This window comes from Grampus griseus (genome assembly GCF_964374135.1).
Source record: "Grampus griseus genome assembly, chromosome: 19".
Classification (NCBI taxonomy): Eukaryota; Metazoa; Chordata; class Mammalia; order Artiodactyla; family Delphinidae; genus Grampus; species Grampus griseus.
In genome coordinates this window covers 10919776-10946213 of record NC_139013.1, presented here as the reverse complement: position 1 = coordinate 10946213, position 26438 = coordinate 10919776, and the positions used below count along the sequence as shown (strand labels likewise).

Genomic DNA, 26438 nt, shown 5'->3' with positions numbered 1-26438 from the left:
GAGCAAGAGCCTGTGTTTCCACAAGGCTGTAATAAGCTGACCCTCTGTTCCCCTCTGACCTCATCCCTCCAGCTCTGCCATCCCTTATCCCCTCCAGCCACTCTTGCCTAATTGACACGTGGGGCAGGCTCCTGCCCCACCCCCCCTCGCCTAGATCGCTCTTCCCACCCGTGTGCCAGGCTCCCTCCCTCCCTTTCTCAGGTCTCTGCTTAGGTCTCTGTCACCTCCTCAGGGAGGACTACACTATTTAAAACTGCACCCTCTTCCAGAACTGGTCCCCCTTCTCTGCTCTATTTTTCTCCACAGCACTTACATCCAGCATATGTCACATCCTTCTTGCTTACTTTTTGTTTACTATCTGTCCCCACCGGTGGCCCCCTCCCACCTCCACGTAAGCTCCACGAGGACAAGGATTTTATTTTATTCACTGGTGTGTTCCCAATGCTTAGCACACAGCAAGTATTCAAAAGATATTTGTGAAGTGAATTAATGGATCACAGTCCCTACCTCGCAGTTATTCTAAGGACCCGATGATCTCATGTAAATAAAATGCAGCACTCTGTAAGTGCTGGGAAAATGGCAGCTGTAATTATAATTAAAGTTCTATTTTTGTAAGTTCCTAGATGCACAACTTCTCTAAGTCAATATACATAAAGCTCTTGGACTGGCACTTGGCACCCAGGAAGCACTCAGGAAGCGGAGCTGTGATTATAATTAAAGTCCTCTTTGTGAAGGTTCTTGGATGAAGTGGCAGAGAGCACGGGCTGTCTTCCACAAACCATTTTCTGGGCACTTGGTTAGACCGCCTTTCCCAGACTCCCTTGCAGCAGGCTGTGGCCATGTGACTAATCTCTCAGCAAAGGGACGTAAGTGGAAGCACTATGTGCCCCCTCCAGGCTGGGGCTTCTAAGAGAACATGTGTACCTGTCCAGGCTCTCTTTCCTTGTCCTCTGGCAGAACCCAGGCCATGGACACCCAGCCATGACCATGTGAATGCCAAAAGGCTTACAGGATGGCCTGGGTCTCCAAATCACCATATGGAGGTTACCTGCCAACCTGAAACACCCATCCTGGACTATGACGTGAGCAAAAAATTCTGTTGTGTGTGAGCCTGTGCATCACGGGGTCCATGATGAAATAATGGGAACCACACTGAACATATGCACTTAGTAAACGTTAATTATCTCAGCAACAACGATCCTTAGCTCTCCCCAAGGAGCCCAGGGATGGTGAGGTAAACGCCCAGGCGCATGCCTTATACACTCGAGCTTACACACACACACACACACACACACACACACACACAGACCTCAAATGCACACTCGGCCGACACACAGAATTTGGCTTTTATTCTGGCTTTCACACAACTACTGCTAAGACGACACAGATCAGTGGGACCCCATCCCCGTGACCACCGCGACCACCCCGATGTCCTCAGCCCCCTCCTCCCACCCCACCCGCCCCACCCCTCTGCCAAGCTCCCTAGGTCTGGGCGCTCCCTACACCTCACCCCGGGCATGCAGCATGAAGTGCCCGTGCAGCTCCCCGAGGTTGTCAAAGGAATCCTCGCACTCGGTACAGTGGTAGGCGCCGCCCTCCTCCTCCTCCTCCTCCTCCCCCTCCTCCCCCTCCCCCTCCTCCCCCCTCCCAGCTGGTCGGCCCTCCCCAGCCCGAGGCGGCTCCTCCTCTTCCTCCCCGAGGGCCCTGCTTTCAGGAGCTGGCGCTTCCTGGGGGGCTGTAGCGGGGCAGCAGAGCCGGCAAGGTGGGGTGCCCGGTGGGGCCTCCCCAAGGGCGGAGCGGCCACAGAGCTGGCAGGGCTGGGCTGGGGGGCCCGGGAGCTGGGCTGCACGGGGGGCCCGACGGGATGGGCCCCCCCGGCCCCCCCCCAGGCGCTGCTTCACCTTGTAGCCAGGGTCATATTCGGGGTCATCAGTGGTCTCCTCTTCCTCCTCCTCCTCATCTTCTTCCTCTTCGGAGTCCGGCTCTGAGAGAGTATATTCGGAGTCAGAGGAATGCTCCGGGCCTAAAGGGGGCAGAAGAGGAAAGACGGCGGCATCAGGGGACAGAGCGCTGTGCCCGGCTGTCCCCTCCCTGAGCCCTGTTCAGACTCGCCACAGTATGGAGAGGGCAGCCCGGGCCCGACCCTGCGCTCCCCACAGATGGATCCCCATCGTGCAGAACAGGCAGCATCTGTGTGTCAAGCAAATGAACGTCTTGCAAGAACTGCATCTTAGGGGTTTAAAGAGAACAAAGGAGGAGATGTAGGAGTAATAAAAACAACAATGACAGTGTCCACTACTGTTTTAAGAACCTTGTTTTTTATTTTTTTTTTTAATTTTTATTTTTTTTTGCGGTGCGCGGGCCTCTCACTGTTGTGGCCTCTTCTGTTGCGGAGCACAGTCTCCAGACACGCAGGCCCAGCGGCCATGGCTCATGGGCCCAGCCGCTCCGCGGCATGTGGGATCTTCCCGGACCGGGGCACGAACCCGTGTCCTCTGCATCGGCAGGCGGACTCTCAACCACTGCGCCACCAGGGAAGCCCAAGAACCTTGTTTTTTATATATTAACTCAACTAATCCTTACAACAACCCTGAGGGAGGTACTATTATCCCTAAGTGACAACTGGGGAAACTGAGGCACAGAGAGGTTAGGTGACTCACTGGCCTCCAGTCACACAGTTAAACGGGGAAAAAGCTAAATGTGGGTGATGGCCTACACTGGATCATTTTAGGGAGACAAACACGTGAACAGGTACTTCAGCAAATTAAAACACATACACATACCCATACTCTGATATATGTGGTTTTTTATATATATATAAATATATATATATATAAATATCTAGTTAAGTGAGTTAAAATATTTATTTGTAAATATAGATATATTACTGTGATTTCATGGGTATGAAGGACATGCCTAGGACAAGTTTAGGTTTAAAAAAAAATGGAAAGTCACTGTACAGGAAGGGTGACAGCAACAACTGTTATGGGGGGTGTGGAGAGGGGAGCCCCCACTACGGCGGCAGCAAAATACCGGCTTCTACAGACGTGGTGGCAGAAGCCTGCCCAAAGCATCTCCTAGGACTGTGACAGCCTAGCCCTGTACCCACTGGCCCCCCTTCCTCAGTTTCCCCTGGCAGCGTACAGGGACCCCGTTACCACTGAGCCAGCCCCACTGCCTCCTCACGTCCCTCAACTCCCCGGGCCAGCACCCAACTCAGGGCCTTTGCCACCCTTTCTGCAGAGGGACTAAGGCTTGATCCCTCCCCTCTGTCACATCTCTGCTCAAGTGTCACTTCGGTGAAACCCTGGTCAGTCCGTCTAGCCAGCAGTCCCTCCCTAGCACTCTCTACGCCCCTAACTCTGCTTTATTTTTCTCCTCAAGGTATTGTATGTAACACCTGCTTATACGTTTACTGCCTGTCCCTGAAAGCAGGGACTTCGTCTGGCTCATGACTGCGTCCCTAGCATCTAGAACACTTTCTTTGTGCCTGGCATTCAATTTGACAGGCTTTTCTGCGGCTTTCACACATGCCATTCCCTCTGCTGGGAATGTCTCCCGTTATCCTTTAAGGACCCAGAAGGAGGCTTTCCTCCCTGGTGAGAGCATCCCAGATCTCCTAATCCCAGGCAGCCGGTCACTTGCTCTTGCCCCCTGGCTGTCCTAGCCCCGAGCCTGCAAGGCTGTGGTCACCTGTGTTCCAGTCCTTTCCCCACCAGCCCAGCAGGCAGGCCTGGTCTGACTCAGCGCTGGGTCCCCGGCATCACCCAGCTCAGAGAACAGGTTATGTTTGCTGAGGGTCCGTCCTTCCCTGCAGCTCTCTCTGTCTCTTACGTGTTCCTGCCTCTGTCCTGCTGTCTGTCTGCCATTTAACAAATGTTTCCCGAGGCCTTGGCGTGGGCTGGTCCCTCTGCCTGGAACGCTGTTCCCCACTCTATCTGCCTGGCGATCTCCTACTCATCCTTCAGGGCCCGGCACAGGCTCTGTCCTCCATGAAGTCACCACCCCCGATGACTTCAGGCAGAAGGTCTCTCCCCTGTTCCCTCCACCCTGGCTCCATCTCCCCTGTCACTGTTCTAAAGGCTGTAGCCATCTGGGCCCCAGAATGTCTCCTCCTTCAGGCTAGAAACCCCTCAGGGGCAGCTCTGACTCATCTGGGGTCTCCAACGGGATGTGTGGATTGAATGAACAAGGGTGGCCCTGCTCTCCCTCCTCCAGGCCTTCGCGTCTGCTCTTCTCCCACCTGGAGCGACCCTCTCCTTCTCGACTAGCAAACTCCTGCTCCTCTTTAAGGTGCCAGCTCCACGTCACCTCCTCTGTGAGGTCCTCCCTGACTGCCCAGGCGGTCAGTGCCTCTCTCGTCTGGGGTCGCCCTGCCCCCTAACACACCCTGACAGCCTGGACGGTGACGGTCTGGGTCTGGGTCTGGAGACTCCTGGAAGGCAGGACCTGGGTCTGACCCATCTCTGTGTCCCTAGCAATGCTGAGCATAAGGCAGCCTGGGGAGGCATTTGCTGAATGGCTGCAAACCACAGACGAAGCACCTCCAGCTTTGAGCTGGGGCTCCACCCCTCTTTCTCCTCCCATCTCTGACTTCACACCACCTCCCCTCCGGAGTCTTCACTGCCCACTGCGACTTCATGAAGTTGGCCTGGGAAAGGCAATCAGGTGGTCACCCACGGCCACCAGGCCTTTTGTGTCCACCGTGACTTCCTGGACCATAGGCCATTTTGCAGCCACCCTGCCTTCTCCACCTGCGAGAGCCTGGAAGCCCAGCATGTCTCCGGCGTCCGTGGGACCCTTGATGCCCGCAGCGTCTCCCAATCCTCCTGCCTCCTTGAAGACCACCAAATCGGCCATGCCCAACAGCCCCTCTGTGTCCACCAAACCTGTGACCGCCCCTAACTCGGTCACGAGCCCAAGCATGTCCGAATCTCCCAAATGGGCAAGTACAAAGGCAGCCCCTTCTAACCAGCCCAGCAACAAGTCCCGAGCCCACGGCACGGCCCGAACGCCTAGCAAAGCCAGCACTGACGCCAGGACCAGCAAAGCCAGCAAGGCCAGCAGGGTAAGACACCCCCGGCGCAGAGGCACCCACGGCCGAGGCAGAACTCCCGGCAGAAGCGGAAGCCGCAGCTCCAAGAGGTCAGCCAACAGGGCCAGCACTCCCAGCAGGAGAAGAACTAATGGTGCCAGACCAGGTGTGCCCAGCAGGGTGAGAACTCCTACTTCCCAGCGAAAACAGAGTTGGGGGAAGAGTTACAGCCAGCTGAGAACCAACAACCGGGAAAGGAGTGACAGCCAGCCTAGAAATGTGATCAGAAAGAGGAGCTGCAGCCCCCCAGGAGCCTTGGATGTGGGGAAGAGCTCCAGCCTGGCTGGAACCCCCAGTAGGGCAAAGAGTTATCGCCCCGCTAGAACTCCCTTCGAGGAGAAAGGTCACTGCCCGTCTCCAGCATCATCGAGGAGGGTGAAGGGTTATAGTCAGAAGATCACCCCCAGCAGGGGATGGAGTTACAGCCCTACTGAAGTGTTCAGCAGGGTCGAGAGTTACAACCAAGGTAGTGCACCCAGCAGGCCCCAAAGTCACAGCCAGTCTAGCACCCCAGCCAGCCCCGAAGTCGCAGCTGGTCTAGAATGCCTAGAAGGGCAAGAAGTCGCGGTAGGGAGAGGGCCCACGGCAGGGTGAGAGGTCACAGCTGGAAGAGAAATCATAGCAGGGCAAGAAGTCGTACCCGGAAGGGAACTCCCAGTCAGATGGGAAGACACAGCCACTCTAGAATCTGCAGCAAGGGGAAAACTTATAACCAATTTAGAACCCCCAAAAGGGAAAGACGTTACAGCCAGTCTAGAAGCCCCAGCAGGGAGAGAAGTCACAGACGATCTAGAACCCACAGCAAGGAGAGAGGTTGCAGATGGTCTAGAAGCCCCAGCAAGGAGAGAGTCCACAGCCGATCTAGAACCCCCAGTAAGGAGAGCGGTCGCAGCCACTCCAGAACCCCCAGCACGGAGAGAGATTACAGCCGAACTAGAATCTCCAGCAAGGAAAGAGATCACAGCCGATTCAGAACCTCCAGCAAGGAAAGAGATCACAGCCAATCTAGAACCCTCAGAAAAGAGAAAGATCCCAGCCAATCTAGAACCCCCAGAAGTCTCAGCAGGAAGGGATCCCCTAGCAGGGCACAGAGTCCTAATCAGAACAGAAAACCTAGCGAGATAAGGAGCCACTCCCCATCAAGATTTCTCAGCGGAGCCCCAATCCCAAACCAGGAAGATCGTCAAGCCAACACCACCACCTCGAAGGCCATCTCACCTGGAGAGAGGTCCTCATCGTCTTCCTCCAGGCTGGCGTAGCCCCCAGTCTCAGCTGGCTCACGGGTTTCTGTCATGGCCAGGGGAGGGGACAGGAGACAGGAGCAGAGCAGCAGCTGGGCAGTGTCCCTCCCTGGCCAGCTTTCCACAGCCACACGTCGGCCACGAGTCCTCTGATGCAGGATGTCAGCAGGTAGAGAGGGATGCTGGACAGGGGAAGGAAAGGCCTGTGATGACTCAATAAACTTTTACATAGCATCTGCCTCCCCGGGACTCAGTGTGCTCAGACCCCAACCCTGTCCTTGACTGCCTGAAGGGCCTTGACTGCCTACAGAGCCTTCACTGCAGGCTCTGCCCCGCCGCAGGCCTTAATTTCCCCATCTGGTTCTCATTCAATGGGGTGGGGAAGGGTGATATTCCAAATATTTGACAGCGAGCACCAACATGGGCACCAGTCAGAACTGAGAGGGGAACGTGGGCCCATGCCAGGCATGAACCCTTTGCTTGCTAGGCTGTGGGAAAGCCTGGGGCGGGGGGAAGAGTCCAAAATGGCAGCTGGGGGTGGGGATTACTTGGAAGAGTGGTGATATACCAACCAGTCTAGAAGTAGTTCTATATTTTAAAAACTAGTACGGTTGCACTGATTTGTGAATGTGAGCCCTCTTTTTTTTCTTTTAATTTAGTTTTTATTTATTTTTGGCTGCATTGGGTCTTTGTTGCTGCACACAGGCTTTCTCTAACTGCGGCGAGCGGGGGCTACTCTTCATTGTGGTGCGCGGGCTTCTCATTGTGGTGGCTTCTCCTGTTGCGGAGCGCAGGCTCTAGGCGCGCGGGCTCAGTAGTTGTGACTCGCAGGCTCTAGAGCGCAGTAGTTGTGACACATGGGCTTAGTCGCTCCACAGCATGTGGGATCTTCCTGGACCAGGGCCCGAACCCGTGTCCCCTGCGTTGGCAGGCAGATTCTTAACCACTGCGCCACCAGGGAAGCCCCTGCCCTAATTCTTCATCAATTTACACCTTGGCAAGATGATGCCTAGGTTTGAATCCTAAATCTGCCACATTCTAGCTGCGTAGCTTCAAACAAAGGACCTTTCTTCTCTAGCCTGTTTCCTTCTAGGTACAAAAAGGGCTTCTAGGGCTTAACTTACATACTTGTAACCACATTGAGACATTATTATCTCCTTTGCACAGATGAGGAAATTGAGGCACAAAGAGAATTATCATACCAACTGGTAGGTGGGTGAACTAGGATTTGAAGCCATGTCATCCTACCTCTCATAAAATGATCCTTCAGTGGAAAAGATTTTTTGAAGATTCAGTAGGCTCGTTGATATAAATTGGTGGTATGTGGCAGGTACTCCATTAGCAGTGGCTATTACTACCCGCAACCCCAACCCTCTATAAACCCCCACCATTCCAGACTTCTCACCTCTCCCTGTGCACAACAGGACTTTTCACATCTGTGGGTCTTAGTAAATCCTACAACTGCTGTCTAGAATGTGCTCCTTCCCCCATGTCTGCCTGGAGAACTCTTACTCTCTCTCCAAAGCCCACCTCAAACACAAGAACCTCTATACTTCTCCTCAGCCAAACACCACCTCTGCCTCTTCCAAGAAGCCTTTTCTGACTCCTCTCCTTTCTTTCCCTCTTCATCAATACTCCCTACACACACACACAGACACACACACACACACACACACACACACACACACACAGCACTTCTTTTTCTCCCACTGTGCTCCCTGAGAGTAGAGAGCCAGGCAGAGCAAGTTATGAAGGGGCTGGCAGCCTCAGCTGCACTTCTTATGCCTGTGCTGGGCACTGGCTAATATGGTGGAAAACGCATGATTCCCTTCAAACTCTAGGTGTCGAGTTTAATGCCGGGGACTAAAGAGAAAAAGATTAGGATTGAAGCCTGGAGGAGGCTGGGGCACGGGAAAGCTGGCATCAATGGCAGGTGAGCTTTCTAAAGACACTTGGATTGGGCTTTAAGGACAGAGAGGATTCATAACTGGCAGAGGAGAGTTCTCATAATACCCTATTGCCTATAGGGCTCCATTTAAGTTGGGAACTCTACTTTATGCCACGATAGGTTGCCAGATTTAGTAAATAAAAGTATACAATACCCAGTTAAATTTGAATTCCAGATCGAGTCTTTTAGAAATGTACACCTCAAATACTGCATGGAACATGGGTATATTAAATAGTTCTTTGTTGTTAACCTGAAATTCAAATTTAACTGGGCGTTCTATATTGTAACTGGCAACCATACACCAGGGACAATCAGAACTTCCTATGGGATTAGCAGGAGACATTGCTCACCAATGCAGCCTACCCTTCCCCAAGCCCACATCACACAAAGCCCCTTCCAGAGTATTCCAGATGTCAGGAATGGAGGTAGTCCTTGGTGCCCAAGTCCCATACCTACAGTGAACATGGCGGCCAGACAGGCTTCTACGATCTGAGAGGGGCATAAATGAGGTTCTCTCACTACCATAACGCAAACCGTGCCGGAGACCCCACAGTGTCATGAGCCTACAGCAACCAACTCCCAAGATGCCATGCGCGAACATAATAGGCACCCATTCCCACAACGCTAGGGAGAGGAGGCAAGAACAAAACCTTAGACAGGACCATAAGGCCCAGTCCCCCCTGCTCCTGCAGTTTTCCCCAGGATGCCTCGGGCCTATAATGACCACCTTCCAAGGCGCTCTTCGTCGAAGCACTCCAAGCTTCCAGGATGCTCAGCGGAAGGTGTATGACAAAAGGCACGGTTCCCCACAAGAAGCTAGGATAATCCCAGAATTCAGCAGGCTCATAACGACTAGCTGACAGACTCCCACAATGCTTTAGGGCACGGCGTCCCATTTTCCCAGGATGCCCCAGGACGGCACGGAGATGAGTTGGGGGAGAAAAGGGAGCCTGGATTTCGCGCTCAAGCCGTCACGGCCCAAGACTGCTGCCGGCTCCTCCGTGACGGGAGCCGTCACTCCCATCATGCAGCGGTGCCGTAGTGCCCGCTTCCCAGCATGCCCCGCGCACCTCCATCCCGGACACTCACCGGCGCTGGCGGCCCCAGCTGCGGCTCGGCGGCAGCGGCTGCACGCCCCGGCTTTGCGCCTGCGCTGCAAGTGGGGTAGGAGGGAGTGCGAGGGGCGTGAAGAGCCTAGGGCGCTTGCGCGGCGAGATAGACCATTCCTGTAGCATAGTGGGAAGAGGGGCTGAGTCGGGCCATCGACAAGGCTCGCGCAGGGGGTTCCGGGCCTTGCCCCTCGCTGTCCGGATTTACTTGGTACAGTCCGCAGCCGGACTGAACGAGAAACTGCAAGGCTTGCGCGTGCGTGATCGATCGTGAACGCGCCTTACAGAGAATGGGATGCGCTGGGGGTGGGGTGGGGTGGGGGTACCAGCTCTGCCTGGATCCTGGACCTGAGGCCTGGTCATTTGCATAACCTTAGCGCGGGACAATGGGAGGCCTCGGGCGATGGAAGAGCTGATTTGCATATTCCCCGGAGGGGCCATACTCCGGAGCGCATTGATTAGCATATGAGGGGCTTGGGGGGGGGGATGGAAAACGCCGGGCAATAGCGCATGCGCACAGGGACTGCGGACTAGCGCGAAGCGGGCATCCTCAGTTCAGTCGGAATCAGTTTGCATCCGGAGAGGGGGCACAACGAACAAGAACCTTACCAACCCTCGCAACCCTCTCCCCATAACCAGGATAAATATTTATTGCTCTCTTGTGTGTCAGGCCCTGTGCTAGAGGGCACTATGGTTTCCGTAGTGAACATACCCGGCCTCTATCCTGCTGGCCCCCCAGTCAAAGGAAGGAGATTCACACATAATCAGAACCACAACCCGGAGTGGTCAGACTTGGGGATGAATAAAGCAGAGGAAGCTGTGGGAGCCACAGGAGGCGCCTGCCCCAGGGAGTCTTTCTGGCAGAGGGAACAGCAAGGGCAAAGGCCTAGGGGCAAAAAAAAATTGCCTGGTTGGAGGAAGTGAAAGCAGTTTAGTGTACCTGGAACAGAGTCAGAGAGGGGAAAGTCTCCTACAAGCGTCGTTAGGAGCTCAGACTTTACGATGAAGGTATAGGAAGCTATTGCAGAATTCCAGGCTTCCTGGACGTGACTCACATTCCAGTTTAAGATTCTCCAATGAGCTCCCGTTACATTTAGAAAAAAATCCAAACCCTTTATCATGGCCCAGGAGCTATACACATGGTCTAACCCTGCTCATCTCTGACTTCAACCCCCATCCCCATCCAATCCTATCTACTTCCACTTCCCCTCTAACACCCCAATCTCTTTACCATCTCAGGTCTTTGCCCTTGCCGTTCCCTTTGCCTGAAAATGCTTTTCCCTCTGATCTTTGAGTAGCTGCTCTTGTGCTCATCATTCATATCTTGGCACAGATGTCAATGTGACAGGCTTCCTCTGATCTTTTTAAGATAGCACCTCCAGATTGGCTTTAGAGAAGTGAAAGGGTTATGGGATAAAGCAGGATTGGCTATGAGGTGATGGTTGTTGAAGCTGGGGTGACAGAAGCATGGGGCTTCATTGTCCTGTTCTGTCTACTTCTGTATGTTTGATGTTTTCCATAATAACAAGTTAAAAGAAAACAATACCCACATCCCCTTACTCTGTATTTTATATTAATAGTACTTATGGCAATCTGAAGTTAAGTTTTTGTTTTGTTTTGTTTTTTCTGTCCTTGCTGTAGTCTGGTTTCCTCATGAAAGCTTTGTGAAGCTAAGACTGGAGTCAACCTTTTTCACTTTGGGTCCTCAGTGCCTAGAACAGGATCAAGTTTGCGCTTAGTGCTAAGCTGTCTGGAACCCCTAACGTTTGCCTGTTTTATTCACCATGGCATCTCCAGCCCTTTGAGCAGTGACTGGCACTCAAGTAAGGTCAATATATTTTTGACTCAAAAATTAGAATCACTTGTCTAAAATTTAGATGAATGAATGAGGGGCCTGGAATGCCAGGCTAAGGGGCTTTGACTTGATCTAGAGATGAAGGGGAGCTAGGGAAAGATTTTTGGGCAGGGCAGGGACAGGTTTTGACAGGGCAAGGTGTAATTGAAAGCTCCTCTGGAGATTGATGTTAGGGGTGGGGGTAAGCCAGGGGAAGGATCCAGGCTATTGGGTGGGGATGGGGTAGCTCACTGGCTACTGAAGAGACAAGACTTGGTGACTTTTGGCTGAAAGACTAACCAGGAAAAAAACAGGTTTCTTGGAAGGGTGGAGGTGCCCTTGGAGAAGTAAGGACCCTCTACTGGCCTACACTGTCCACCAGCAACCATCACCCTCCCTCCCTCCTCCCTCAGTTCAGCACCCCTCCCAACATGGTACAGCTCTGGGCAGAGGGACAGACACACAGCCACCCCAAACACTTGTTCTCTCCTCAGTTTAATGGTGGTTAGTGGGATTGCCAAACCCCCTCCCCGTTCCCCTCCCTGCCCCGTACAAAATGTGTGTTTTTTTTTTTTTAAACAAGAAAAAGGGGGCAAAAGCCAGGAATGGGGGGAGGGGGGCGCAATCTGATATTTTCATACAGATTTTTGATTTTTTTTAATATATTATATATAAAACCATAGAGAGCAACGCACCCTCCCCCCAGACTCCTTTCTCCCTCCCCGGGGGGCCTGGAGGAGAGATGGGGAAGGCCCCCCAAGGAGTGGGTGGACAGAGAGACAAATATGGAAGGGACAGATGTGGGGGAAGGAGGTAGAGGGAAGGAGAGCCCAGGAGCCTGGGGAAGGGGAGATTGGAGAAAAGTTGGGGCTGTCTCCCTCATCGCCCCCATCAAAGTTATGACACAAAGACACAGAATCCCTGTTTCCACACCCTCCCCCCACCCTTACCCCCACCGTGCAAACATGGCTTTGCAAAGAGGTGCCCAGAGCTCTGTGGAACTCCTCCAATGGCTGGCATGGGGTCTGGGACCCCCAAAGATATCTCTGTTCCCCTTCCCTGCCCACCCCACCCTTCCCAGAATCTGACCCCTCCCCACAAGACCTGGTTCTGCAGCCTAGGGGCCTTGGCCTTCCCCCAGTTATCTTCCCCCAACCCAATCCCTACCGCCCTCCCTGGACTTGGGGGTCTGGACCTTTGGCCCTTGCCCCCCTGGGGGACCCAGACCTCTGGGCCCTTGCTTCTGGCCCTTGCAGAGACCCAGGCATCCGACACCCCCATCCCTGCCCAAGCGTCTGAGGTGTTAGTGGTGGGGGGAGAAGCCCACCATCCCAGACTCCGGTAAATGTCTTTGCAGCTGGCAGTGGGGTGGACCCCAGCCCAGGCCCATGCCTGGGGTGGAGGTGGGGTCAGATAAAGAATTCTTCTTTCCTCTTGTGTCCATCGCTGCCATTGAGAAAGGCTTCTCTTGCTTCTCCCTGCTCATCCAGGCCACTGGCCTCGTGGGTCAGATAGGAGCCTGAGGGGTGACAGACCCCGGGGCAGAGGCAACAGATATGTGTGGACCCAAGAGTCAGACAGGGAGGCCGACAAGACATACCAGACGAAGGAAGAGAGAGACGGAACATACAGGGAGAGGGAATCAAGTCCAGGGAAGAGCAAAACAGGGGCAGAGGAAGAGGTAAAAGCAGAATTAGGAAGACTCCCAAAGTTCACGGAACGATCAACCCTTATCCGTTCTCTTGATAGTATCCCCTTGCTCTGCTCCCAACGAACTCAGCAATTAGGAATTCAAACGCATGGTCTTAATTCAGCTTCAACCCTTCACCTCTTTTAGGGTCCTGGAGCAAAAGACCCGCCCCTTTTCGGGATCTGGGCCTCAGGTTTCAAATCCTGGATCTAGGTTCCTCCCCCTCCCGGCTCTACGCCCGCCCTCTTTCGAATCGGGTTTTAGGCCCCACCCCTTTCCGAACGCCACAACCAACCACACCCCTCGCTGAATTTGAGACCCCGCCCCCACTCACCCTTCTGCCGCACTGAGCACCAGACCATGCCCACCAGCACACAGATGATCAGAAACACCAGTAGCGCCAGGATGCCGCCGACAATGGCGTACGGCACCGACGTCTGAGCCTCTACCACCGCACCAGGGTCTGCCAAAAGGACAGGGGGGCAGGCCCAGGTCATCAGAGGACGGTCCCAGCCCGGGCCAATCGCTGCCAATCTCTTAAACCATTCTGCACGCCACGTCCAACCGTACCCCCTTATGTGCCACGCCCCTCAAATCACTGCCACCTGGTGGCCCCTTCCCCTGGTGCCATTCTTAATGCTCCGGTTCCTCAAGGAATGCGTGTAGGTTTGTACAATGCCCGACCCGGCCCCCGAGTCATTTCGCTAATATCTACCTGCCTCCTCCCCCCCGCCCCACCCCACCCCCCAGAGAACAGAAAGAACACATCCCTTTTCTTTTGTCTTCAGGTCCAAGTCCCTCCCCATCTTTTCTGAAACGCTCCAGGTATTTAAAATGCTGAGCTAGGGCCCAACCACTCCAAAATTCCTGCCCCACCGTCATAGGAGCTGAACACATAACACTTACTTTGTGCTAGGGGCCTCCAACCGTTTTATATATTTAGCTCATGTAGTCTTCACAACAACCCTATGAGGTAGGTGCTGTTGTTTATTTCCACTTTACCGATGAGGAAACTAAGGCACGAAGTTACCCGCAACAGGACGCTGCAGAACTGAATCTGAACCCAGACGATCAGTCTGGCCCCAGAACTATAAGAACTCTGTGGGCTTTTGACCCCCTGGAATCATTCTTTGCCCACACAGGACAGTGCGGAGACCCCGGGAGGCCCCGCCCCTACCCTGAGCCCTGCCCCCAGGCCTGCCGCCGCACGTCCTCACCGTAGACCACGAGCACATAGAGCGCCCTCGCGTGGCCGTGCTTGTTCGACGCCTCGCAGGTGTAGGTGCCATTATCCGCGGATACCAGGCCGGGCAGCGTAAGCGTCTCCCCGACTGCCTCGGCCCGCTCTGGCAAAGACTCATTACCGCGGTTCCAGCGGATCTGGTTTGGCCTGGGCGGGGGTATATAATGAGAGTTAGGGACGCAGGTGTCAGCACCCGATTCTGACGTTTCAGGAATCTAGACATGCCGCATCTCCAAATAAGAGGGTCCTTATTAGCCCTTTCCTTCCTAGAAAACCAACAGTCCCGGACCCAGCTTCCACCCATCACCAGGGTCTCAGGAATCCCAGCCTTTCCCCCAGCCCCTTCCACCCTGAGAATCCAGGAGTCCGGGACCCCACGGCCTCCTTCCTCACGATCTAGCTCCAGACCCCTCCTTTCTCAGGACTCAGAAGTCTGGGCCGTAGCCCCCTCTGTTAGCCCAGTCCCCTCTTTCCTGAGACACAGGTGTCCAGGTTCCCAGCCCTATTCTCCTCAGGACCCTGAAGTCTCGGGCCCCAGAGCTCACCTGGGGTTCCCCGTCACAGCACATGTCAGCACCAGCGTGTCTCCCTCCCTCACCACAGCTTGGGAGGCATGGATCCGGGCCGTGGGGGAGTCTGTGGGCAGAAGTGAGATGAGAGAGTGGTTGTCCGGGTCATCATGCAGACTAGGAACTCCCCCGGGGACAGGCGGTGCGGGGTGGTACACTCCCTCCCCCGGGTGCTGGCCCGCCAGGCACTTACACTGCACATCCAGCACGTACTGCGTCTGTTTGCTGTGTCCGGAGGGCAGCGCCTGGTTCTGCGCCTCGCAGATGACGATACCGCCGTCGTCCTTGCGGTCCACACGAAACCGCACTGTGCTCGCCACGCTCCAGACCTTGCCATTTTCCTGGCTGCTGCTCACTCCTGCCAAGACCCGCCCAGACACTGTCAGGTCGGGGTTATGGCTCCGCCCACCGAAGGAGCACCCCACCCCCAAGCCAGTCCCGAAGCAGGCTATTTGCCAAGCTCCGCCCCTCATCCACAGCCCTCGCCTCTACTTCTCCAAACCACGCCGTCCTCGAAAGAGGCCCACCACCCCACGTGGCTCTTCCCAAAGCTCACCCCTCTTTCACCCCACGCCCTCTCATCTATCAGTTCATTCAATAGCTATATATTGAGTGACTAGTGTCTGCCAAACCTGTGCACTCTTCTTCAGGCCCCGCCCACGTATAAACCAGCCCTTCCCAAGCCATGCCTCCTGGAACCCCGCCTCCTCTTAAGTCCCGCCCTTCGCTGGCACCTCCCCCGCCCACCCGCATCCCTGATCCCAGGTAGTACCTTTCAGCTCCTTTCGGTCCCGGTGCCAGCGCAGGACGGCGGCCGGGCGGGACCGTGGAACAAGGCAGCTGAGCTCCACCTCGCCGCCCTCCACCGCCTGTTCCCGGACCTCCACTACAGGATTCTCCGGGGCCACTGCCGCAGGGAGAAGGGGGCAAGGAGGAGATCAAGGGAGGCACCAAGGTGGGCTCAAAGTAACCAGGCTGCGGGATTCCAGGGACCAAAGGGAACAAGGGTCTCAGGTGGCAGGGGTCAAACACAGAGGCCAGAGGTCAGGAAGGCCGGCCTTATTTACTGGGACCAGATGTCCAGGAGGTTAAAAACAGCCAGGGTCAGGTCTCAGGATAAGGGATAAGCAGAGAAGAAAGGAGAAGGGATGGGTCTGAGGAGGGGGAGGCCGTTACCCAGTACAGTGAGCGTGGCAATCTGGTGGTGGGTATCCTCCGTGTAGAGCTGGCAGAAGTAGCCCCCCTCGTCCTCCAGGCGCGCATCTGAGAGCCGGATCCGTACCCGGCGTGGGGAGAACTCCTCAAGCTGGAAACGCTCATCCTTCAGGGCTAGAGAGTGAACGACAAGAGTGAACTTGGGGAATCCTGACCTCAGAAGTCCCACCCTTTCTCCAGGAGCTTCGAGTTCAGCCCTCTGCCTCTTTTCTCCAACCATACGCATGCGTCTAAGGTGCCCACCTAGTTACTCCCTTGGGTACCCAGAACGTTTCATGCCCTCCCACCCACAGGACCAGGAGTCCAGGCCCCCAGCCCCCTCCTCCCTCAGACCCTGGAGTCCAGAGTCTCAGCTCTGTCCTCTGTCAGGCCCCAGCCCTCTCCTCCTTCAAGACTCAGGATTCCAGACCCCAGCACTCACCACGGGTACCATTGAAGAAGAGGGTCTGCCGGGCGGGGTTCTGAATGACAACTATAGATCCATCATACTGGTGCAGACGGCAGGTTATCTCGGCCACCCCACCCTCAGCCACTGTCACATTCTCTGTCTGTACTTCCTGTCCTGCCCCTGGACCAGCAGACAGAGAGACAGGATAGGAGACTCATTGAGGGGTGCAATTCAGTCTTTGCTCTCTCCCTCTGTTCCTCGCCCATCCAAACCTCCAATCCCTCTCCTTTCCCTCTCATTCAGTTCCCTCCTTTCCCTCTCATTCCCTCCACCCAACACTTCCTGCAGGCTGGAGTCCGGGAGATGGAGAAAACCTGCCCCCTGCTCTAGAGGAGGTGCAGTCAAGATCCAGCGGAATATGCTCTAATGGGGGTAGCACAGGGCACGCCGGGAGCCCAGAGGAAGTGGAGACTAAGACCACCCAGGGAGAGGGGTGATCAGGGAAGGCTCTACAAGAAAGCTCCATTGGATCCACATTTTAAAGAATGCACAGGAGTTCACCAGCTACGGGAAACTGCTATGTGCTCACCAAACCCCGTCTTTCACACCTGAGCACATGTGGTAACTCGTCTGTAGAGACGGCCACGATATTCTTCCCATCCCTGTATGTGCCCTTTGTGAGCTGACTTTGCTGCTCTTCCCATTAATGAAGCACTCTGACCCTGCGGATCTGGGGAGGCCTTGTGACTTGCTTTGAAGTGAATATCACTTTGCTAGAAGTGATATTGTATGAGTTCTGGAGCCTAGGTCTCAAGAGACCTTGCAGCTTCCGTGCATGCCCTCTTGCTGCCCTGACACTGTCAGGTGAACATGCCCGAACCAGCTTCCTTGAGGATGAGAGACCACATGGAGAGAGAAGCCCAGCCGGAAGCCAGCACCAACTGCCAGCCATGTGAGTGAGGCCATCCCAGACCACCCAGCCCCAGTGGCACCACCAGGCGACCGTAGCTACGTGAGTGACTCCTGGTGAGACCAAGAGAAGAGATACCCGACTGATACAGTCCAAACTGCTGACCCCCAGAGTCATGAGCAAAAAACATAATTGCTGTTTAAAGACCTATGTTTTGGAGGGTCTCTGAACACCGCTAAAGTTAACTGGTACCACACTCTATTAGGCTACATTTCCTAGGATCCCTTGTGCTTAGGTGGGGCCATGTGACTGATTTCTGGCCGATGGGCTGTAGGCAGAAGAGAGAAACCCCTCTTCCAGCCTGGCTCATCTCACTTGCAATCCTTCATACTGGCTGAATGGAGAGGACTCCCAAAAACCCAGAGGAGGACAGGATCACAAGCTGGAAGGAGCCCAGGGCCCTGACTTCCTGCCCCCTGTGACCTGCCTGCACAGGACTGTAGCATGAGTGAGAAATACACTTTTTTGTTAAGCCATTGAGATTTCAGGGCTGTTGTTATAGCAGTTAACTGACCCTGATTAATCCAACAGAGGGACAAGGTAAGGGGTTAGTAAGGGGGTGTTCCCAGCCAAGGAAACAGCGTAAAGCTCAAAGCTGAGATTAATCATCAACAGCATCATTGTCACCGTCATCTTCAAAACAACAATAACCAAATAGCTTCTGTTTATTAGGCACTTCCTGTTCCAGGCTTTGTGCTAGGGGCATTACCTATATAATTTCCGTTTAATCATCACAATACCTGAACAAGGGAGGCATTATTATCAATCTCCAGTTGTTGTTTTTTTCCCGGTTCCCATTTTATAGATGAGAAGATGGGTCCAGAGAAAATGACTTGGCCAAGGTCACAGCCTGAGAGTGGCAGAGGCAGGGTCTGCCTCCAAATCTTTCTGATTCCGTAACCTGCATCCACATCCACTCCTGGTTCTCTGGGTGAAAAGTGTCCAGCATTGGTGAGGGGTTGTGGGATGTGCTTATGAAGGGCCTCAAATGCCAGGCTAGGAGATTAGCTTTTATCCTGAAGGCCAGTGGAGCAACTGAAGCAGGAAGGAGTCATGATCAGATCTGGTTATTTACCTTTAAATGCTGGACAACTATCGCTTCATGTCTCTTACATACGGTCTCATTCATTCATTTGAGCAGCGGGGAGGTTTTCAGGGGCTGGGTGCCCAGAGATGAGTCACATGAGGTCCCTGTCCTGGAAGGCCTTCAATATTTATGGGGAGGTAGACACAGATCACTGTAAAATCCCATCAGAAGTGTTATGGTCCCTGTAAGAGGGACAGGTAACCTGATTTTGGGGGCTGAGGGGTGGAAAAGATTAATTCTGGGGAGAGGAGGCAGAGACAGCAAGCTTCCTACCCAGCATCCATTCTTCCCTTTCTCTTTAGAAAAAGAACCCTGGTTGTATTTTACGGTTGCCCTATATCCAGCAGAAAGAGAAATTTCCCAGACTCCTTTGCAGCTAAGTGAGGCCATGTGACAAAATTTTGTCCGACTGGGTATCAGGAAAAGTGTCATGTGATAATTTTGAGGACTTTCTAAAGAAAGGGGCTAAGTCCTTTTTCCACCAGGTCACCTTTATGGAATTAGGATGTGATGGAATTCTGGAACCCAGAGCTGGAAGGTGCCTGGGTCTCTGGTGATGATGTGGAGCTGCCATAAAAGGCCTGGATGCCTACTTCTGGCTTCTTTTATCTTTGAATATAATGCTTCGTGAATTTAAGCCACTACTAGGGGTTTATCTAGTCCTTCCCAGAATATCAATTTTAACATGTCCAATCCTTGCCCCAAATATTTTCCTTCCCACGTTTTCTCAGTCTCGGTAAATGTCACAACCTGGTGGCTCAGACCAAAATACCTAGAAGTCATGCAAGTTTTCACCCTTTCCCTCACCTCTAACATCAGCAAGATCTATCCATTCTATCTCCAAAATATATCCCAAACCTGTTCACCTTTGGCTACCTCACCTACCATCACCTAGTCCAAGGACACCATCTGTTACCTGGTCCTTCAAGAGCTATTCATGAGTCTCCCTTCTTCCCCACCTGCCTCCCCTCAGGCAAGTCTCAACACAGCCAGAGTGTTTACAACACTCCGAAGGCCGTCCTTAGAATAAAATCTAGACCCCTTCCCTGGGTCTTCAAGGTGCTTGGTGGTAGCCCTTCTCTGACCACAGTTCTGACCACCTTCCTGCTACTCCCTTCACTCTGGGCCCACTGGCCTTGATGTCCCTCAAACATGCTGAGCTTGTTCCCACCTCAGGGCCTTTGCACTGGCTCTTCCATGTGCCAGGAATGTTCTTCCCCCTTGATCATCCCAGGACTGCCTCCTGTTCTCATTCAGGCCTCTGTGCCTCAGATCAGAGACGCCTTTGCTCACTCCCTGGGCCTTCCCTCCAGAACACTTCCTATTTCATCACTACTGTTTTATTTCCTCTATGGAAATTTCACTGAACTTATTTTATTAATTTGCATACTTGTTTGTTGTCTGTTTGTCCCTCATCACTCGAACATACACCCCATGAAGGCAGGGATGTAATCCCCTTGGGTTTACTGCTGCACCCTGGCGCCTGGAAGTGTGCCTGGGGACGCACATGCATGGGGATGTCTCTGGGGAGACTGATGCATGAATCGCACGTGTCAGGCAGGATCTCATTTCATCCTCACAACAACTTTGTGACATCACATTATTCTCATCTTAAACACCTGGGTGGATCCCAGCTGGACCACTTGCCATCTGTGTGACCTGGGACAACTGGCTTAACCTTTCTGAGCCTCAGATGCCCTGTCTGTAAAGTGGGGATGATGCCAATGCCTGATTGACAAGGACTAGCCCAGGACCTGAGGCTCAGGGAGCCCTCTGTGCAAAGCTGCTGTTATCATAACCTCCGGAAACATGCCCATCCACCTGAGAACTGGCCTGCCTGCACATTCTGGTACTTTTAAAAAAAACATCTTGAAGCCTATCCATGGATCCTAGACCTCAGGACTAGCCCAATGCTAGCCCCCATTTTATAGATGTGGAAAACGAGGCTCAGGGGTCCCAGGCAAGTCAGTGGCAGAAACTCAACATCTCTTGGGAGCCCTCAGGACCTCTGGGTCTGCCCCCCTCAAATGTGTCCCCTGCTCTCTGCTTGAGGGTGCACATGGGGTTAGGGTGGGGGGCTTTTGTCTTATTCCCTCCCCCTCCTGAGGAGTCAGTAACCAACAGTGTCTGTGCCTGGAATATTAATGTCCTAGGAGCTTTTGTTTCGGGGTTGGGGGGTGGTGAGGCAGGACTTTCTGGTCAGAGAGGGGCTGAGCTTGGGGACTGGGGCACTGGCCCTTTAAACTGTGTTGACAGCCTGGAGTCGTCATGGGGATGGTGACTGGAAAAGGGACTGGGGGGGGTTTGGGGAAGAGTGGCTGAACAGGTGACATGTAGAGACCCAGAATCCAGCACTCTTCCCCTTTAGACCTGGAAATCCGGCCCCCGCAGCTGCCTCCTCTCCCAGGATCCAGGAGCCCTGGTTTCTAGTGCCCTCCTCCATCAGGATCAGGAATCGGGGTCCTCGGCATCTTCTTCCCTCGAATCCTGAAGCCCCAAGCCCTCAGCCTTCTCCCTCCTCAAATCCAGGATTCTGGGCCTCCAACCCCCTCCTCCTTCAGGACCCAGGAGTCAGGGGTCCAGACTACACAGCTGGTGGATGTTTCCACGGAGACTAAGCCGAGTGGGGGGAGTACTTCCTGGGTCCTGAGTCAGCGAATACCCAAGGGAGTCTCAAGGTCACAGTTCCGGGAAGGTCACAGCCACCACCTCCATATCCTCTCCCCAGGGGGATCGTGGCATCATGCCTCCTTCCCCCACATCCTCCCCTAGGGAGGTGGTACATCCCTGCGTCCTGACCGAACCCCCCCTCAGCCCCCCATCAATGGCGGAGTCCGAACATCCTCGCACAAAGCATCAATTCTTCCCCAACTCAGCCTTGTGAAGGCGCCTGTATTCGAAGGACCTAGGCATCAGGGTCCCAGCCCCTCCTCCCTCAGAAACGTGGACTGGGACCCCCAGCCCCTTCCTCTCTCAGGACTCAGGAGTCTGTACCCACCCCACCCTCCATCAAGATCTAGGAGTCTGGGACCCCAGCCCCCTTCTCCCTCTGGACACGGGAGTTCAAGCTCCATTCCTCCCTCAGATCCAGGAGTCTAAGACCCCAGGCCCTCCTCCCTCAGACCCAGAGTCCAGACCCCCGGCCCCTCCCCCCTCAGAGTCCAGACCCCGGCCGCTCCCCCCTCAGACCCAGGATCCAGGCCCCCCGGCCCCTCCCCCCTCAGACCCAGGATCCAGGCCCCCGGCCCCTCCCCCCTCAGACCCAGGATCCAGGCCGCCAGCCCCTCCCCCCTCAGACCCAGAGTCCAGGCCCCCGGCCCCTCCCCCCTCAGACCCAGAGTCCAGACCCCCGGCCCCTCCCCCCTCAGACTCCGGATCCAGGCCCCCCGCCCCTCCCCGCTCAGACCCAGAGTCCAGGCCCCCAGCTCCCTCCTGGGAACTTCTGACTCCAGCTCCACAGTCCTCAACCCCTAGAACACAGCCCGGCTCCGCAGCGCGCTTGTCCTCCTCCTGTCTGCGAAGCAAGCATCAGGTGGGGGCGTAGGGGTGAGTCAGCAGCTCACACACAAAGTTCCCCCTGTGGTCCTCACGTTCCTGGGATACTTAGAGCTCCCTGGATTCCGGGCCTCAAGCCCAGCCAGGGGGTAAGGGAGTCCTCCAGAGGTTCCCCCTGGGTGTGGGGTCAGGGGAAGAATTCCTGCTCCAGGAAGGGGGTGAGCCTGCACTGAGCACCCACTGTCCTCTCCTCCACCCCCAGCGCCCTCTATTTGCCCCCTTCCAGAGGAGCCCGGGCTCTGCAGCCGCCCTCTTGCCCCACTGGGTGCCGGCTGAGGAGCCTTGGTGCCCGGTTCCCAGAGGACCTACGGGCCCGGGGTCTGCACAGGCAGGAACCAGTGGGTGCTTGTGTCCTGGTGCCACAGGCCAATGGGTGCTGGCGAGTCCAACGGTCTCCCGGCACCCCCCGCCCCTCACCCCACCCAGAGAGAGAAAGCTGCCTTTGTGTTCCCCAAGACGGGGACAGGCCAGGCTCACACGACATTAACCCACCCCAGGCCCCAGCCCCGCTGCGTCTAAGGTCTTGGAATCCATCACGGAACCTGACCCCCACTCTGGGGACTCCGGCATTCGGCTCATGGGTGGGTAAGGATCAGTGACAGAAGCCTGTTTTCAGAGTGGCTGGGCAGAGCTTTAGGAGGGAGGGAAGACTGAGTCACTTGGGAGGGAAACACGATTCGGGATCAACAAACGCTCCCTCCACAAAGCCCCCCAACTCTTCATAGCTTCTTTACCTTTTCTTTGGATCTGGAGATCTGTTTCCTCTGCTCCTTTCTATTCCATCCAGTTCCTGGCCTGTGGGTCTCTGTTTCTGCCCGTGGGTATCTTTGGGCAGGCAACCCATCTCTCTCTCACTTCCTCTCGCCCACCCACCCTGGACCCCTTCTTTCTCTTGGCATAAATCTCACCAGCCTCTGCTGGTATTCTTGGTAGATGAGGGAGCCAGGAAAAAGAGAATACAGTTTTGAAAGGGTGTAAATGAACCCCATCTTCCATCCCTACTCCTGCTGGCTGGGCAAGGTGAGAGGGGAAGGGGAGCGACTAAAAGGGAAACGTGGGGACCATGGACAACTCCTAAAATCTGGGGGCCAAAGCCATTCAGAGATAACCAGAGAAAAGGAAAGCATGAAGGGTCCTCTGAGATCAGGTACTCCAGCTGCCTACTCCATGCTTTACAGAAGGGGAAGTGAGGTTCAGAGCGGGAAAGGGCAGGGGCTGACCCAGAATTACATCAGGGAGGCCTGGTTCCAGAGTGCTTCCCATGACACCTAGCTCTCTCCCAACTTGTTAAGTCCCACACCATTTTATTTAGAGAAAGTTTATAGAAGGGATTAGTGTACCAGGAAGCAGTGACTTTAAAACCAAACAACGGACAAGCCACAAGAAGTGCTGGAGAAAGGATTTTCGAACTGGGAAGGTGGTCATCTTAGGCTATACTCTGATTCTGAGAATCCAAATTCCTACGATTCTAAGCCGTCAAGATTCTAGATGTCAGAGGTGTCAAGATTCAGGATCTCCAAGAGGTCAAGGTTTCAGAATTGTGAAGATATCAGGAGGCTAGAATGCTAATGCCAGCAAAGATCTGGAACTTGAAAGGTGTCAAGATTCTAAAGACTTTGGGATTCTGGAAGCCTAAAGATGTCAACGGTTCTAAAATACCCTCAGGTTCTTTGTTTACTGGATTCGTTGGTTCTAGGAGTCTATGAGCCTGGGTTTTAGTGCCTAACAAAGAAAGAAAGAAAGACAAAATTGGATGGAGATGTAGCTAAGGTACCAAAGTGCTCATCTGGGAAATTGTGGCATGTCCGCCACAAAGAAAGGAGGTAATGGTGAAAGTTTTGAAGCGATGGCAGAAGACTATAAAAGAAAGCAAGGTGGAGGGTGACAGGTCCATTCTGCCCCTCACCTTGCCCCGAGGAGAGGAGAGGGAGGCTTTGCCTCAGACTCGAGTGGGGAAGGTGTCACTGCACCCAGCTTGCCAGAAACCCCTTCAGGGGTCCAAGTTGCAGTTCCTTTCCTTTCAGGTCACCGAGTTCAACATCCCCACTTTACAGAAAGGGAAACTGAGGCCCCAAGAGAGGAGGGTGCTTGCCATTGGCTACCCTGGCAAATGGCAAGAGGCAGGATTTAAACCCAGGCAGGCCCCCAGCCCTGTGCCATCTGGTCACAGCTCCCAAATTTCTACAGGACATACGGCCCTCCCACTTCTGCTCAGCCACCTCCCAGTCATCCATTCCCCCCAGGAGTGGCTTCCCGCACCGGGGACAGGGTGACCTGTGGCAGGTACCAGGCACACACAGTGTGAGAGTGTGAGTGTGGGGCTGACATTTCCTGACCTTGTCCTGGATCTCAGGGTCACCCTATCTTGGAGGTCTCCAGCTTTTCACTGTGCGTGATAAGGGTATGTGGAGGGCTCCCTGGAGGTCCTGGAGGGGGCGTCTCTGTAGGTCGTGGCCTGGGTGTGTGAACGGGTGGGGAGGGGCAGCGTTTGGAAGGCATTTGCTGAATCCACGTGTGTGTCCACATGCCAAGGTTCCCCATACACATTTTCCCTCCAGGGCCCTTCAGGATGCCCTCCCTGACTCAATTCCTCTTCAGGGGCACAGAGGGATAGAGAGATGGAGAAACGAAAGATGGCAATGGGGGAGCCCAGGATGGAGGATGTAAGGGTAGAAAGGAGAGGCAAGGGTAGAAAGGAGAGGCGGAGAGACAGGGAACAGGGAGACAGTGGGACAGAGAGAGGGGAGAGAGTGGGGAATGAGGGAGATAGGTGATAGAGGGGGCTAGAGAAACAGAAATGACAGAAAGAGGACAGAGAGACAAGGGAATGGGACAGATGGGGGACAGAAAACCAGAGGTGACAGTAAGACAGGGACAGAGAAGGAGAATGGGGGCAGAGAGGGAGGGCAAAAATACAGGGGGACAGAGAAGGGAGTCGAGAGGGTGATGGGGGGCAGGCAGAGTGACCCAGTAAAAAGGGACAGAGACCAAGGGACAGATGTAGGGGACAAAGACAGGATAGAGAGCTGGGGGACAGGGAGGCAAGGAGAAAGGGGGACAGACAGAGAGGGACAGCCTTGGAGACTGAGGGACAGAGGACAAGGGTAGGGGGACAAGGAGAGAGACTGAGGGACTCAGAAATAGGCGGACAGAGGGACCCAGAGACCGGACAGAAGGACAGCGGGGCCGGCCCCGAGAAGGCTGGCTTGGGGCTGGACTGGGGGTCTCGGGCCCTTTGTCCCGCCGGGATCAGGGCCTGTGCGGGGTGGGGGGGTGCTGCGGCACGGCGGCCGGGGCCCGCGCCCCCTCCCCCGCTCGCGACTCCCGGCTCGCGGCTCCCGGCCCGCGCTGCGCTTTGTCCCGGGGAGGGGGCCCGGCCCGGCCCCGCGCGCATTGTTCCGCCTCTGCGGCCCCGCGGCCGCCGGGCTGTCACTGCGGCGCGCCCCCCGCCCCGGCCCCTGACCCTACCTGGCCCCGCCGCGGCCGCCCACAGCAGCAGCAGCGGCCACTGGAAGCGCCGGGCCCGGCCCATGGTGGTGCCGCCGCCGCCGCCGCCGCTCGCTCCCGGCCGGCACCTGCACCTCCCGCGCAGCCCGCCCCGCCCCGCCCCCGCGCCCCTCGCCCCGCCCCCTGCCCGCCCGGGGGGCGGGGCGCCGAGGCCGGGGCGGGGCCGGCGCAGGGAGGGGCAGGGAGACGCGGGGAGACCCCAGACAATGGGGGAGAGGGCGCCGCGAGAGGGTTGGGGGAGCCGGACTGAGGGGAGGCGCCGGAGAGCTGGGGGTCCGCAGGCGGAGGCGTGCAGGAGGCGTGTGCGAGCTCGACTCGTGGCCGGAAAGTGCGGGGGCTGGGTGACGGCAGAGGGGGTGGGTGATGGAGAAGAGGGGAGCGCGTGCAGGGGGTGTGTGAGGGGGAGTGTGTCACGTGAAAGGTGAGGGTGCTGTTGGAAGGGTGCGCCACGGTGCGGGTGTGTGTGGAGGGGAGAGTGTTGAGTGAGGATGTGTGTGAGGCTGAGTGTCCAGGGAGGGGGAGTTTGGTGGGAAAGGTGAGTGTGAGAGGTGTTCAGTGGGCAGGTGGAGGTGCTCCGTGGACAGGTGGGTGGAGGTGAAGGCGGGGGCGTGCACATATTCCAGAGGGGGAGTGTAGGTGAAGGTGTGAGCGTAGAGGGAACGGGAGTGGGCTATGGGAAAGGTGACTCTGAGAGGTATTCTGCGGACAGGTGAGTGTGAGGGTGAAACTGTCATGTGACAGGCTGTGAGCTGAGCCACTCTGAGAGGGAGGCAGCAGCTTGTTGTCTGGGCAGGTCCAGGATCTCCCAGGGCAGGGCTAGGCTGCCCTGGGGTCAGGTCTCACCCTCCCTCCTGTCCTCACCAGAAACTCCGTGTTTCTGCATCATTCCCCAGAGGGAGAGGCTCCGGTGGACCCCTCCCAGGCCCGAGCGTCTAACTTCCCCAACCTGCTTCTCTGCTCTTCCAGCCCCAGTCTCTCTTTGTGTCC

General features: G+C 55.3%; 3 protein-coding genes across 5 annotated transcripts; 1 reads left to right on the top strand and 2 right to left on the bottom strand.

Moving 5' to 3' along the window:
- Nucleotides 1-1469: 1469 nt before the first annotated feature.
- Nucleotides 1470-9569, bottom strand: ZNF428 (zinc finger protein 428). Of its 3 annotated transcripts, none has more exons than XM_082676897.1 (3): nucleotides 9374-9569; nucleotides 6314-6518; nucleotides 1470-2023 (listed from the first exon to the last, which is right to left on the bottom strand). In XM_082676897.1, exons 2-3 carry the CDS (start codon nucleotides 6387-6389, stop codon nucleotides 1500-1502), a joined length of 600 nt encoding a protein of 199 aa, XP_082533023.1. In that variant the 5' UTR covers nucleotides 6390-6518; nucleotides 9374-9569; the 3' UTR covers nucleotides 1470-1499. The 3 variants fall into 3 exon arrangements, with proteins under 3 accessions (XP_082533023.1, XP_082533022.1, XP_082533024.1); XM_082676896.1 differs by having other exon boundaries at nucleotides 9355-9388; XM_082676898.1 differs by lacking the exon at nucleotides 9374-9569 and adding an exon at nucleotides 9012-9187.
- SRRM5 (serine/arginine repetitive matrix 5) lies at nucleotides 4481-6212 on the top strand (the record flags this gene model as incomplete). The annotated part of the gene is given in 3 exon segments (XM_082676714.1): nucleotides 4481-5629; nucleotides 5632-5836; nucleotides 6199-6212. Coding segments are annotated over 3 exon segments (1368 nt in total).
- Nucleotides 9570-12408: 2839 nt separating the features above from the next.
- Nucleotides 12409-25476, bottom strand: CADM4 (cell adhesion molecule 4; the record flags this gene model as incomplete). The annotated part of the gene is made up of 9 exons (XM_082676788.1): nucleotides 12409-12746; nucleotides 13252-13380; nucleotides 14135-14307; nucleotides 14706-14796; nucleotides 14923-15087; nucleotides 15502-15636; nucleotides 15906-16058; nucleotides 16366-16545; nucleotides 25413-25476. 9 exons carry the CDS (start codon nucleotides 25474-25476, stop codon nucleotides 12637-12639), a joined length of 1200 nt encoding a protein of 399 aa, XP_082532914.1. The 3' UTR covers nucleotides 12409-12636.
- Nucleotides 25477-26438: the final 962 nt, after the last annotated feature.

Bases quoted from the DNA above. Each gene is read 5' to 3' on its own strand.
- ZNF428 (XM_082676896.1), bottom strand. The intron at 2,024-6,313 runs GTGAGATGGCCT...TGCCCCCTTTAG, and splicing joins CGATGAGGACCTCTCTCCAG to GCCCGGAGCATTCCTCTGAC.